General features: G+C 36.7%; 1 protein-coding gene and 2 non-coding genes across 3 annotated transcripts in view; all 3 read right to left on the bottom strand.

Annotated features, from left to right (window-relative positions):
* Positions 1-13,169, bottom strand: part of CEP295 (centrosomal protein 295) — a 49,571-nt gene that overhangs the window by 163 nt on the left and 36,239 nt on the right. The window contains 13 exon segments of the mRNA XM_045577725.1: positions 31-130; positions 216-309; positions 404-571; positions 684-738; positions 1,483-1,614; positions 2,826-3,478; positions 4,096-4,261; positions 5,433-5,566; positions 6,342-6,429; positions 6,431-6,558; positions 6,954-7,053; positions 7,563-7,666; positions 11,269-11,412. Of these exon segments, the coding sequence (XP_045433681.1) occupies positions 31-130; positions 216-309; positions 404-571; positions 684-738; positions 1,483-1,614; positions 2,826-3,478; positions 4,096-4,261; positions 5,433-5,566; positions 6,342-6,429; positions 6,431-6,558; positions 6,954-7,053; positions 7,563-7,666; positions 11,269-11,412 (2,066 nt within the window).
* Positions 7,127-7,198, bottom strand: LOC118713846. Its single transcript, XR_004986407.1, has one exon. It is a non-coding gene; the product is annotated as a small nucleolar RNA U2-30 (small nucleolar RNA).
* LOC118713847 lies at positions 7,357-7,436 on the bottom strand. Its single transcript, XR_004986408.1, has one exon. It is a non-coding gene; the product is annotated as a small nucleolar RNA U2-19 (small nucleolar RNA).

Here is a 13,169-nt window from a genome sequence, read left to right as displayed (position 1 = left end):
ACATGAAAAACCACTTTGCACCTTACTCACCTTATGAAATTCTTTTGCTCGAGCTATGTTTTGGGCATAAGCTTCTTGTTTTGCTTTCTCTTCATTTTGCCCTTTTACTTCAGCTAACTGGTTGTGTAACCTATAAGAAATTTATGTGGAATTAAAGACAGATATGTGATCATCATTAATACAAAGCACGCATGCACCCACCCACATATACACACCTTGGAGTCCTTTGGTTCTTGAGGATTTGTGCAGTCTTTCTGTCTTTGGAAAGTGACACTTTAACTTTACTTTTTAGGCCACTCACAGGTGAACCTGAGCAGAGAAAAAGTAATGTGAGCCAGATTCAAGTAATTTGATAAGCCAGATTTCCTTTCTGAAAGTTAAACAAATGTTTTTGAGAACTTACCTATATTAAGTGTTGCCTTAACTACTTGGCTTTCAGTATTTCTAGAGACATGTATTTTATTCCTTATTTCTTTCTGTCTCTGGCAGGATCTCTCTATAAATGATTTTTTTCTCTTTGCAAATGCTTCTTGTAAGCTTCCTGGTACAGCTGTAAACTTTGAGAGGGTTTCTGGTGGGGGAAAAAGTTAGCTATTTTCACCTCATTGAGCAACATGGCAAGCTTGTAACTTCAACTTGAGGGAATTCCCACTAGCCCTTAGATTCTGATGTTTAAGGCATACCTGCAGATACTGCAGCTGTTTTCTGGTCTGGTACAAGAGGCAAAAATTCACTCTCCTAATTGCAAGAAAGTCACAGATGAAATCTTAAGTATAGCAAAGTTTAGCTAAACTCTTCAGCTTTAGGATTTTTTCTGGCTAGGGAATCAATTTGGCCAGCTGTACTGGAGAATATAACTTTCCACCTAAGCCAAGCCTACTTTCCCTCCTCAAGTTTCCCTCTGATTATCTGTCTGATTAGGCATTAGTTCCCAAAAACACTTGCATAGAATTCATTATGAGCCAGGCAAGATACAAATGATTTGCTTGTGGAAAAAAGGAATGGGAGTGTGCATTTAATAGTATTTGAAATAAGTCTAAATTCTCAGAGTAAATTCCTAAAGCAATAGAATAGCATTTTTTATATCCATTTCAGTTCTAGATTTCCTTATCTTGCTGCCTCAGCTTTGAAACAATTCTAACCCACGCCCGAGTGAAATCTAGAGCATCAGAAACATGTATTGAGAAGCATCTGAGATCTTCCCTGGCATATGTTTTGGCTTGAGTTTAAAAAGTAAAACACTGAGGACGATTTCTTTCCTGTCAACTGTCAGATTCTGCTCTGAGCACAATAAGCTGCCTGTTTATTGGAGTCGACTGCACTTGCAGAAAACCACAATATAGGGAAGAGTTAGTTTGTAGATAATTCTAATGGGAAAAAGAATGGACTTGTGGAAAAGAAAAGTGAAACCAGTATCTTTTTTAATGTTCCCTAATTCTTGGCTATGGGTTGCTGTATCAAGTGTATAATTATGACAATTACCTGAAAACTTTTTGCGTCATCTTTTTCTTCTATTGATAAGTTTGCAAAATCCATTTCAGTAATACTGATGTCACTGCTGCTTACTAATGTAAGTTCTGGTTCTTCCATTATCCCGTGGCCAGACTCTGTCTCCTGTGCAGTAATATTAAAAATAAAACCATATCAAGAAAACCATGTCCAAAAGTAATAGCCTTAAAACATTCAATATGTGAAACTAAATTCTGGAGGAAGAACCACAACAAAGGAGCAGTGCACCCCTACTTTTAGAAATACTGGAGGACTCGGGGGGGGGGGGGGGGGGGTTGAAAAAATGTAATTGAAAATACCTTCTGCAAGGATTATACACCCAAAGGATCACAGGCCTTAGCGGGGAACCAGAGGGCATAGACTAAAGGGAGTAGCACTAATGGGTTAAAGCCAAATGCAGGCCACTGCTGCCAGGTTAATTTAAGGGAAATACCATCCTTTAAAAAGTAAACAAGAATTTACAATGGATCAAATCATGTCTGTGGTCTATATGTTGACAAGCAATAGGTGATGAGTTGAAACAAAATATGGATTATTGCAGCAATTTTTAACTGGTGCACTGTGACACTTTAGCCAGGCACTGACCTCTTTGCCCTTACAGATTGTCAAAAATAACAGCAATGCACAAGGAGCCATCTTGTATAAAGAAATCTAAATCATACCATTTAAAAAAAAATCAGATCCACATAAATTTTTGGTGTGCCTTAGGACTTTAGTAATTATGTGTGCCATGAGATGGAAAAGGTTGAAAAAAATCACTGGATTGACTCAGTGCAATGCAATGGGGTCAAACACTGAAAGTGCTGAAGCATGGGTTGGCCAACATTCTTCAGTGAAGCTGAGAAGGTATATGAGGAAAATTTAGTAAAATCCAGAGATCTCAAAATTTGGAGATTTCTGATGATTAGCTTTGTTGTTTCTCTTAAAATTTGATTCAAAAGTGCCCCTGGGTTTGGACTTCTATGCTGTTTTAATTTTTTTTGTTGTTGAATGTTATTTTGTTCTTTTCTGCCTTTGAGTGAATTAAAGTTATTTTCTATTTTAATTGCTGGTTTGGAAACTATTATTTTTACTCTTAATAATTACTCTTAATTTATAACATGTATACTTATATATACTAGAATATGTAAATTTTTTAGGGACTGTATCTCTAGCCAAGTTTTATAACATACGATTAACTGACCTCTACTAGTACACATACACACACGTTTGTGTGTGCATTTTTTGGCCAGTATCTTAACTAAAAACGCAAATATTTAAAAAAAATATTGGAAAAGCATTCTAAATGCTATTTGTACAATGCAGAATTCACTTACCCAGACTGGAATAGAGTTCTGTAGTGAAAATGATCCAGAAGTGGAAAACAGCTCTGACTGTGATGGCTGAGATAGGTTTGGTATGATTTTTGGATTTTCTGCTTTAGTAGAGTTTTCAAAATATTTTTCATTCTGAATAGTATGGGCTATCTGAACTGAAGTTCCCATCTCCACTGTTCTTACACATAATTGTGAGTCAATTTCCTGTACATGAAGATTTACACTTAAAACTCCACAGGTTTCATTTTTATTCTCTTCAGTGAACCCTTGACTGCGTAACACTTTATCAACCCCCCTTTCTGAAAGTTCGTCAAAGCCCAGGCCTTCTCTTTGGCCTTCTAATTGGTCTTTCATTGAGCACTCACTAGTGATAGAACCACATGGAGTACTATGTGGTATATTTAATTGATGAAATACATTAGCCTCAGCAGATGAAGTGAAGACTGGACTTTTCAAATTTCCTGCGGAGAGTTGGAAATGAACATTTTTCCCCTTATTTTGTAATACTTCAGTTGATTCAGAGGAGTACTGATTTTCCATGCCCTGGGAAGAATCTCTTGCTTCAATACTAAAAATACTTGGTAGATCAGCATGCTGGCTCCCCTCCTGTGAAGAAAATTCTGGCAGAAGCTGTTGAAAAGATTGTTCAGATCCTGCAATTAAGTTTAAGAGATCAGTTAATCATCGTATGTTATAAAACTTGGTTAGAAATACAGTACCTAATACTTTGCATAAATTGCAAAGGTTAGTTCCTATAATTTTAGGAAAGTTGATATATATAAACATGAATAAAAAGCTAAAGGGTGGTCACAGTGACTTTCAAATAACACTAATGCTCACACCACCATGTATTTTCTATTTTAATATTTTTTTAAAATACGACTATTCAAAACAATGAGATTTTTCCGCCATAAAAAATTGATTTTGCAATAACAAAGTTAAAACGTGTGTATCTTGTGTATTTATGTGTACATAAAATTTGTGCAAAAAGTTTTAGGATAAGTTGTTGATTAAGTATTGAGGTAGGGAAGTTGAGTAAGAACTTTTTTTTTATCAAGTCCACTACTCTGAAAATTGCCAAGTAAGCATATATTACCTCTGTTATTTAAACGAATACACAAAGAAAAAACTTGTAGCACTGGGGGCAGAGGTGAGAACAGGAATGGAGAAAAACCAAGAATTGTTAGGCACAATTTTCAAGAAAAATGGATGCAAACAATCAAGAAAAATATATTGGGTTTTAAACTTTTTGTAGTTGAATCATACATACCCTCAATAATATTTTCTGTGCCAAAACTCAGAGCTGCAGCACGAGTCAGGTTAGGGTCAGGTTGCTGGCTCAGGCTTGTGTTAAGAGAAGGCAGGCTGGTCCTCCTCAGTGCTGTTCTTTTGGGGGAGAGAGTTGCATGGTGGCTTTCACCTGACGCCTCTGAGCTCTGATGGAAAACAACAGGGAAATGCTCAAGTGTTGATTAGGTATTACAAGTTGAGTCAGTAATCATGTTCCTTTGATATTACTCTTCCTTAACTGCCAACTGACTCACACTAATAATTAGCTTATTCAAACCTACTTCCATTTTAGTCAATATGAAAGACTTTTAAAAAGAGATCATCTATAAAACAAATTACAAATTAACCAGATTGAGTTTAGAACATGATGAGATCATTTTATTTTTTTACTTTTTATTTTACTGATTTTTTACAGAGAGTAAGGGAGAGGGATAGAGACCTAGAAACATCGATGAGAGAGAAACATCGACCAGCTGCCTCCTGCACACCCCCTACTGGGGATGTGCTCGCAACCAAGGTACATGCCCTTGACCGGAATCGAACCCGGGACCCTTCAGACCGCAGACCGAAGCTCTATCCACTGAGCCAAACTGGTTTTGGCTCATTTAAAAAATAAATTACATATATATATATATATATATATATATATATATATATATATATATATATATGTATATATGTATATATATGTATATGTATATATGTATATATATGTATATGTATATATGTATATATATGTTTTATTGATATTAGGGTGGAAGAAACATCGATGAGAGAGAAGCATCAATTGCCTGCCTCCTACATATTCCCTACTGGGGTCTGAGCCTGATACTGGGGCATGTACCCTGAGGGGAATTGAACCAGTTACCTCTCAGTGCATGGGATGAAGCTCAGCCAACTGAGCCACACCAGCCAGAGCTGACATCATTTTCTGATAGGCAGGAATTATGTATAGCAACCCAGGATGTCAGGAAGTAGTAGAAAGACCGTGGTTTGAGTCTTAACCCCTTGGGTAGGAAGAGACTTTAAATTTTGCAAAACTGTATTTACCTGAACTGTTTAAGGCTGAATTACAATTCTAATGCAACTTCTTTCAATTTTGGTTCCGCATTAGAGTCACTTTGGGAGCTTTAAAAGAAATCCTGATATCTGAGAGATTCTGGTCTGGGTGCCATCTGGGCACTGGGATTCTTAAAAGCTTTCCAAATGATTTTCATTGGCAACCAAGATTAACAACCACTGTTCTGTTCTAAAGGACGAAAATTTGGCAAACTGTTCTTGGCAATTCAGTGAAATGAAGCATCCACTTTAACATACCTGGTCCCTGCTCTCTTCAGAAATCCCGAAGGATAAGGATGACAAATCAAAATCTGGCTGTGGTTCCAAGGGTTTAAACAGCTGACGATGCAAGCTTGGAAAAATGTATTCCAATTCAGGGAAGTCAAGATCAACTGTTGGAATTTTGAGGGGGGGAGGAGAAGATGAATTTCTTTTTCAAATAAAGCCTAGAAAGGTAGTACTAAGAACATATTTATAAAAACTTTTTAGGCAAATCCCATTAAACAAAAATCCATTGTTTTCATTACCAACAGAAGTTTTCAAATTAGGTCCTTTATTACTTACAATGCATAAAAAATGAGGACACATTCAATGATCAAAATCTTTCACAAATATGTCTCCATTTCTACCAGGCCCAAAATTTTATGAGATTAATTAGGTGTCAGAGGCCATTGTGATCACTACTTTGCTATAAGCTTTGTTATTCTGACGTAGCACATTTCAGGTCAATGATTAAAAACAGAAAATCTGAGTGTTACTATGGGCCAGACATTGTACTTTATGTACATTATTCCATTTCATCTCCAATACCCCTCTTTATAGAAGATGAAAGAGTATCTTGCTCATGGTCTCACAGTTAGTAAAATGGTAAAACTAGGAGTCAAATCCACGTCTGCTTGACTTCTGAATTCTTGTTCTCAATACCGACAACACATACTGCCCTCCAGTTGTATGGTGGAGGATGATCTGCTGAGCTCTTGTTCTTCTGTGAATCTAACTGGTTCCATGTCCCTGATCTCACTAAATGCCCTCAACACTGTCCATAGCATGACTGTGCTGTAGCAGGCCATAAAAACATGGAGCTCAATCAATCACCACTCAAAACTAAAAGGGATAAAAAGTTAAAAGTTACAGTTTATATAAAAGCATGTGTTCAAGATAATTTACCCTCCAAGTCTGTTTTTTCAGTCATTAAATTTGTTTCATTTATGTACTTGTCTATCATCTGCTGAATGTGTGTGCTTGACCAGGTATAAATTTTTCTGCTGCAGGGGACAGAGGTTAACTTGTGATGGAGGAACTGTAGAACTTAAAATATTCGCTGCTGCTGCTTTGCCAGTGGTAAATCCTTGTTCCCCATGTTCCACATGCTCTGAAAATGACTCTAATAACTGAGATTAATTACAATATTTAATGGATAGTTACTTAGAGAAATTTTGGTGAGAGATATAGCAACACTGATAAGGAATCGGTGCAATCAAGATATTTGCTGAGATAGCTTCCTACTGAGTGGGAAAATGTGACCATTAGTGGATACTTCTCAAAGTACTGTTGGGAATCCACAGAGCATACTCAAGGATCTGCATGCCTGTGACTTCCGATTATGTTTAGAATATCATATCCAATATTCTAACAGACATAAAAACTTCACTTTTGTAATTAAAAAAATAATAATCCCTCTCAGCACAATGTGAAAAGCAATGCTTGCTCTCATCATTGTACTACAACTGAACTGGTGCTGGTCTTTCAAGTTATTTACAGACATTTTGACATTATTACCTGGATCTGTAAAGCTCAAATCTGTGTTTTCAGTACTTAAGCTTCCAGTAGAAATAGTTATTGAAGATGATGGCTCATGATAAATCTCCTGTGTTTCAGCCTAAAAATAAGGGGAACATTAGACCACAATGTAAGAAGTAAAAATCTAGAAAAACATCAGCAATTGCCAATTTTGAGCTCAGATCAAGTATAGAGAAACCTTCATAATTTCGAAGTTCAGTAGTCAAATCTTGTCATCATTGCTCAGACCTGACCAGCCTTTCATACATACATGCCCTGCCCCCCCAATCTCACTCATCCATCAGCAAGTCCTCAGTTATCCACTGTCACCTTCACACACACACCCACACACACACACACACACGTACGTACTTATTGTTTTAAACTACTTTATACTTTTGCTTCTCAGAACTACAGAGATCATGCATCAGGTAGACTGAAAGGTCTTCTGATGCTCAGATTTGGCTATTTTCATCACTGATCCACTTCAGTAGGAGCAGATCTCAGAGAACAGAGTCTTTAGTATTTCACAACGTTTATGAACTAAACAAAAGAGAATATAAAGCCAAACAGCTCTAACAATGTAGTGCACACTAAAACATTACCAACCTTATTAACTGGCCTTTTAGCTGCGCTCAGATATGTACGTTCTTCTTTGTCCACAGCATAAGTTAATACTGCCTGATTCTCAACCACAGTCTCTTTAACCTTGACTGAAAAGGGGGCGAGTGGGGAGGGAGGAAGATTTGGATTATGACAAATCAAATTCTTAGCTCCAGAGAGCATCATTTCCTAAAAAATGTTTTTTCATATTTTGCTTCGTAGAGTTGCCTTATCTTAGACTAAAAAAAATTAAAAGGAAAAAAATTCATTTTATCATTCAAACATTTACTAGTCAGCACAATATACTTCCCCCCACCCCTGGAAAACTGTAGTTGTCATGGTTTTTCTATGAATAAAACCCTTTTGAAGAAGATTCCCCAAGAGGAGAGATAAGTGAACGGGGTAGCATTTGAATAGTGGTAAGAAGTAAAAAATAAAAACTGGGTCAGGGACAATGTCAGGGTTTCAGGCTTGGTCCCTGGTGTGGGGAGTGCAGGAGGCAGCCGATCGATGGTTCTCAATCATCATTGATGTTTCTATCGCTTTCTCTCCCTCTCTCTTCCTCTTTGTAACCAATAAAATTAAAAAAAAAAAATTGGAGAAAGGAGCAAGATCAGTTATTTAAGACATTGAAGAATTCAGTGAGCCGGGACCGGTTTGGCTCAATGGATAGAGCGTCGGCTTGGGGACTGAAGGGTCCCGGGTTCGATTCCGGTCAAGGGCATGTACCTTGGTTGCGGGCATATCCCCAGCGGGGGGTGTGCAAGAGGCAGCTGATCGATGACTCTCTATCATCGATGTTTCTAGCTCTCTATCTCTCTCCCTTCCTCTCTGTACAAAATCAATAAAATATATTTAAAAAAAAAAAAAAAAAAAAAGAATTCAGTGAACAGGTCCCTGAAATTATTTGGTTTGGAAATGGTTCAGTGGGAGGAGGGACCCATTGGAAGGTCCCTAAAAAGGGGATGAAAGCAAAACCTTAAACAGAGACTCTTCCATGCTATGAGGAGGGCAACAGTTCTGGCTTTCCTTCAGAAGCAAAACCCATTTCCTGCCTTCCTACACAAGCAGTGGGCACAGAGCTTGAAGTCAGCAATACCACCTACAAAGCTATTAAGAAAGAAAGGTGAGGTGATGAAGTACTGAGTAAAGTGGTAGGGAGGGAATGGAGAAGTAACAAAAACTAAGACCTTCCCTTCTAAGATAGAAACAATAGAAATCTGGGGATGCATATGAGAAGGAGAAAGGCAGCCAAGAGCCAGGAACTGATCCGGCACTCTCTCTTAGCTAGACCCAGGTGCTCTGTTACACATAACAATTCCACAGAACACCAATATCAGAAAAGGCCACTCTGTGACCATGATGGACAAGACAAAAACCAGACCACCCACTCTCATCTCTGAACAGAGACACAATCACAATCATGAATCTAGTCCAGACCACAAATATTAGTAAGCATCTTATCCTGGCTAATATGCATGACTACTGCTTCTTTACCAGTTACAGCTTTTATTAGCTTCATCCCATTATTCCTACTGTGTTTCCCCAAAAATAAGACATCCTCCGAAAATAAGACCTACTTACAGGTTTCCTTCTGAGTGAAATATAAGGCATCCCCCCGAAAATAAGGCTCCCCTAGGCTAAACATGAGAGATTTGGTTCACTGATTCTGAAAGAAATGGAGTCACAAGAAATTCACCAGGAAATTCAGGAATTGGATTGTTATGATGATGTTCCAGAAGATGATGACATGATTGTCATTGAATAAATGAGTAAATTCTTGATACTGTAGGATTCACAGTTTGTCTGGTTTGTGTTGACAACTACCGTACTATCGTACCGTATACAGGTAATAAATTTCCTTTATTTTCATTTAACAATAAATGTGTACTGTATTCTTCTTCATGGAAAAATAAGACATCCCCTGAAAATAAGACCTAGTGCATCTTTGGGAGCAAAAATTAATATAAGACACTGTCTTATTTTCGGGGAAACAGGGCACCTCCTGAATAAGAATTTTTTAGGTACCCCTGCTCTCTGATAACATCCAATACTAATAAACAGGGGCCCATTTCCTTGAATCTTTCACAAAATAACCTAATAGAAGTCCAAGTCTTACACTAAGTCTTTTATTTACTGATTTAAAAGGAGAAACATTGATTTGTTGGTTCCACTTATTTATGCATTCATTGGTTGATTTTTATATATGTGCTCTGTCCAAAGATTGAACCCACAAACCTTAATGTATTGGGAGCCAATTGAGCTACCAGATCAGGGACCAGTAAGTCCTTTCAAATACCCTCTTATTGAGATATCTCATTGTTCCCTGAAGTGGCCTTCTACCTTTGACTATAAAAAATCAAAACTGCAGCTTTGTTCAACCACAGGCGTGTTCCTGGTAGTTTTTGGCTAGAGGGCATCAACAGGTAGAACAAAAAGGAAATACAAGTCTCCTTTAGCTAAATCTAAAATAATAATGTAGTAGTTTTACTTTATGTATTAAAAATTATACGTAATTCTTTTAAACATATATTTTGTTGAGTTTAGAGAGGAAGGGAGAGGGAAAGAGAGATAAAACATCAATGATGAGAGAATCATTGATTGGCTGATTCCTGCATGGCCCCTACTGGGGACTGAGCCCGCAACCCAGGCATGTGCCCTTGGCTGGCGTCGAACCTGGGACCCTTTAGTCTGCTGGCGTCGAACCTGGGACCCTTTAACCAGCTAGGGCAAAAACTGTATGTAATTTATTGGAAATTATATTCTCTGCAGTTATTTCAATCTCTAATAATAATAATCATAAAAAAAGATGCTAAAGTCAATTTTTCTATAAATCCTCAAAAAGAAAAGGTCTCACATCTCATTCTATTATACTATAGATGAAACTACGAGAATTATTCAAGTATATGTGACAGCTAAAATAAAAAGAAATCTGGTTAGAAAAAGTAACTGCTTAAAAGTTGCTTTAGAACTAATAAAGCATTACTAGAACTACGCTTTGTATGGTTAGTAAGCATAATATACATGTAAAACAGCTTTTTATATACATACATAAATACAAAAGTGAGAAACTTAACACAAACTGGTTGTCTTTGGGTGGCAGAGTTATGTTATTTAATGTTGTTGTTTTTTTCTTGTAACCTTTTTATTTTCCAAATATTTAAAAGTAAAACAAAACAAGTCATGTAGAAAACCACATGTAGAATTTTTGAAAGACAATGTTTAATAGTAGTGACTGTGAATTGTTATGAAAAGGCTTAAACACAAAATTTATACAGGTCGCCAACTATAAAAATCTCATACCTTCAAATACTCCCTGCTAGCATTTATTTAGTGAAACAATTAAAAAGAAAAGTTAATTATTCTTTAAATACACTTCACTTCTCTCATTCAATTTTTTCTCTACAGAATACATGCTTATTTAAAAAAAAAAAATCTATAGGTGAACATATAAATAGAAAGTAAAACCCAGCCAGTCTCCAAAAATAGTAAACCTGTACCAACATTTTGGTGATTATCATCAGATATTTTTCAATGCATGAACACGATTTCTCTCGTCATTTAACACTACACAGAATCACATAGTATGGGTGCACCATAATGATTCTAATTCCAAAGAGTCATTGAATTATTTACCATTTTTCATTACAAATAACACTACAATAAATACCTTGTGCACATCAATTCCACTTTCAATGTCTTTATCTCTCACCTGTTTCATTAGCATTGTCACCACAGATGTTCTCCTGGGCAATCGGGTGAGGATGAGAAAATGGATCACAGTCCAATGGAGTCCTAAGAAAACTTTGTTCTCGACTTACAGAGACCCTTAGGGGATCTCTGTCTTGATAAGAATCTAGTAGGGGGGAAAAATTGTCTCATTAGACTTCTGCTTAAGTTTCTAGCACTAGCAAAACTAAAATGGCAATTTATATATGGGACAAAAATCTAAACTTAAAGAGTTGACCTATAGAGCAACAAAATAACAACTACTATCCGGCCAATGTGGTTCAGCGATTGAGTTGACCCATGAACCAGGAAGTCATGGTTCAATTTCCAATCTGGGCACATGACCAGGTTGTGTGCAGAAGGCAGGTGATCCGTGATTCTCTCATCACTGATGTTTCTATCTCTCTCCTTCCCCCTTTCCTCTCTTTGAAATTAAAAAAATTTTTAAATTAAAAAAAAACAAAACACAACAAACTACTTATCTTTCACAAAGGCTTTTAGATGATTTTATTTAAATTATTATTATTTTAATATATTTTTAGTATAGCAAAGGTGTAAATTTATTGAAGTACAGACTCCTACATGGGGAGGGGGAAAGAACCTCACAGCACAGACTCTCATGTGGGGAAGGGGAAAGAGTCCCCTATTTTACTGAGTTTTTAATGAAATACCTACTTAATACTAGATAATCTTTCAATACTGAATCACAGGAATAATGCCTGGAGACTTCACTAACCCTTTAACATTTCATTTAAAATTGGCTTTGTGGTAATGAACTCCTTTAGCTTTTTCTTATTTGTGAAACTCTTTATCTGACCTTCAATTCTGAATGATAGCTTTGCTGGGTAAAGTAATCTTGGTTGTAGGTTCTTGCTATTCATCACTTTGAATATTTCTTGCCATTCCCTGCATAGTTTCTGTTGAGAAATCAGCTGACAATCGTATGGGTGCTCCCTTGTAGGTAACTGTTTTTCTCTTGTTGCTTTTAATATTCTCTCTTTAGCAATTGGCTAATTTAAAGGAAGGGATGACCTTTGCCACTTCAAAATGGTGGCCCCACCAACTTTCAACTAAAAGGTGTTCCACAAACAGAAAGAGATGTGACCTCAAATTATATCAGAGGTATTTAATAAAATATTAAGTGTGGGAAGACAGTCAACAGAAGTTTTAAGCAAATGAAAAAAAGGAGACAATTTACTATAGGAAAAGTTTTACAAACAGGAAATATCAATATAATCACAGCATACTATTATAATAGCTTCAGCAGTGAAAAATATACATCATGTGTTAATTTAGCTTAATTTTTTCTAAAATCCCCTGCCAACTACAGAGGTAAATGCAAGAAACGCCTAAAAGACTTTAAAGTGACTGCCTCTGGTGAATAGATTAGGGGCAAGGGTATGTAGGGCCGGAAAAAATGCTGTTTTCATGTACCTCTGAGTACTATTTGGCTTTTAAAACTCTTTGCAATATTTTGATTAAAAGTATTCCTAAAGTGGTGTGATAAAGGCTATAATGAAAGCTCCCAAAGAGCACAAGAGAGATACTTGACAGTTCAGGAACAGTTTATTGGACAAGCAGCATAAGCCAACCCCAAAGAAGGAACAAGATGATGAGGGGCCTGGTAGATGAAGATAGGGACTTAGAGTTATTGGAACTTAATCCTTGTAAGAAAGAAAACCACTGAAGAGTTTTAAACAGGGAGAAATATAGGGAGAGTACTCTGAATATATGATGGGAAAATGAATTAAAGCTAGATTGGAACCAGAGAGACTAGGAGATATAGCAGCCATCCAATGAAGAAATAAAGAAATGATGGCCCGAATTAAATGAGTGGTGGTGGGAATGGAAAGAAGTAGACAAGATGCCAGAGCTCACCAAGCA

Source organism: Pipistrellus kuhlii, unplaced genomic scaffold (assembly GCF_014108245.1).
Source record: "Pipistrellus kuhlii isolate mPipKuh1 unplaced genomic scaffold, mPipKuh1.p scaffold_m20_p_9, whole genome shotgun sequence".
In the NCBI taxonomy this organism is placed as follows: domain Eukaryota; kingdom Metazoa; phylum Chordata; class Mammalia; order Chiroptera; family Vespertilionidae; genus Pipistrellus; species Pipistrellus kuhlii.
Note: the sequence above shows the minus strand (reverse complement) of the source record. Positions and strands in the feature narration are given on the sequence as shown.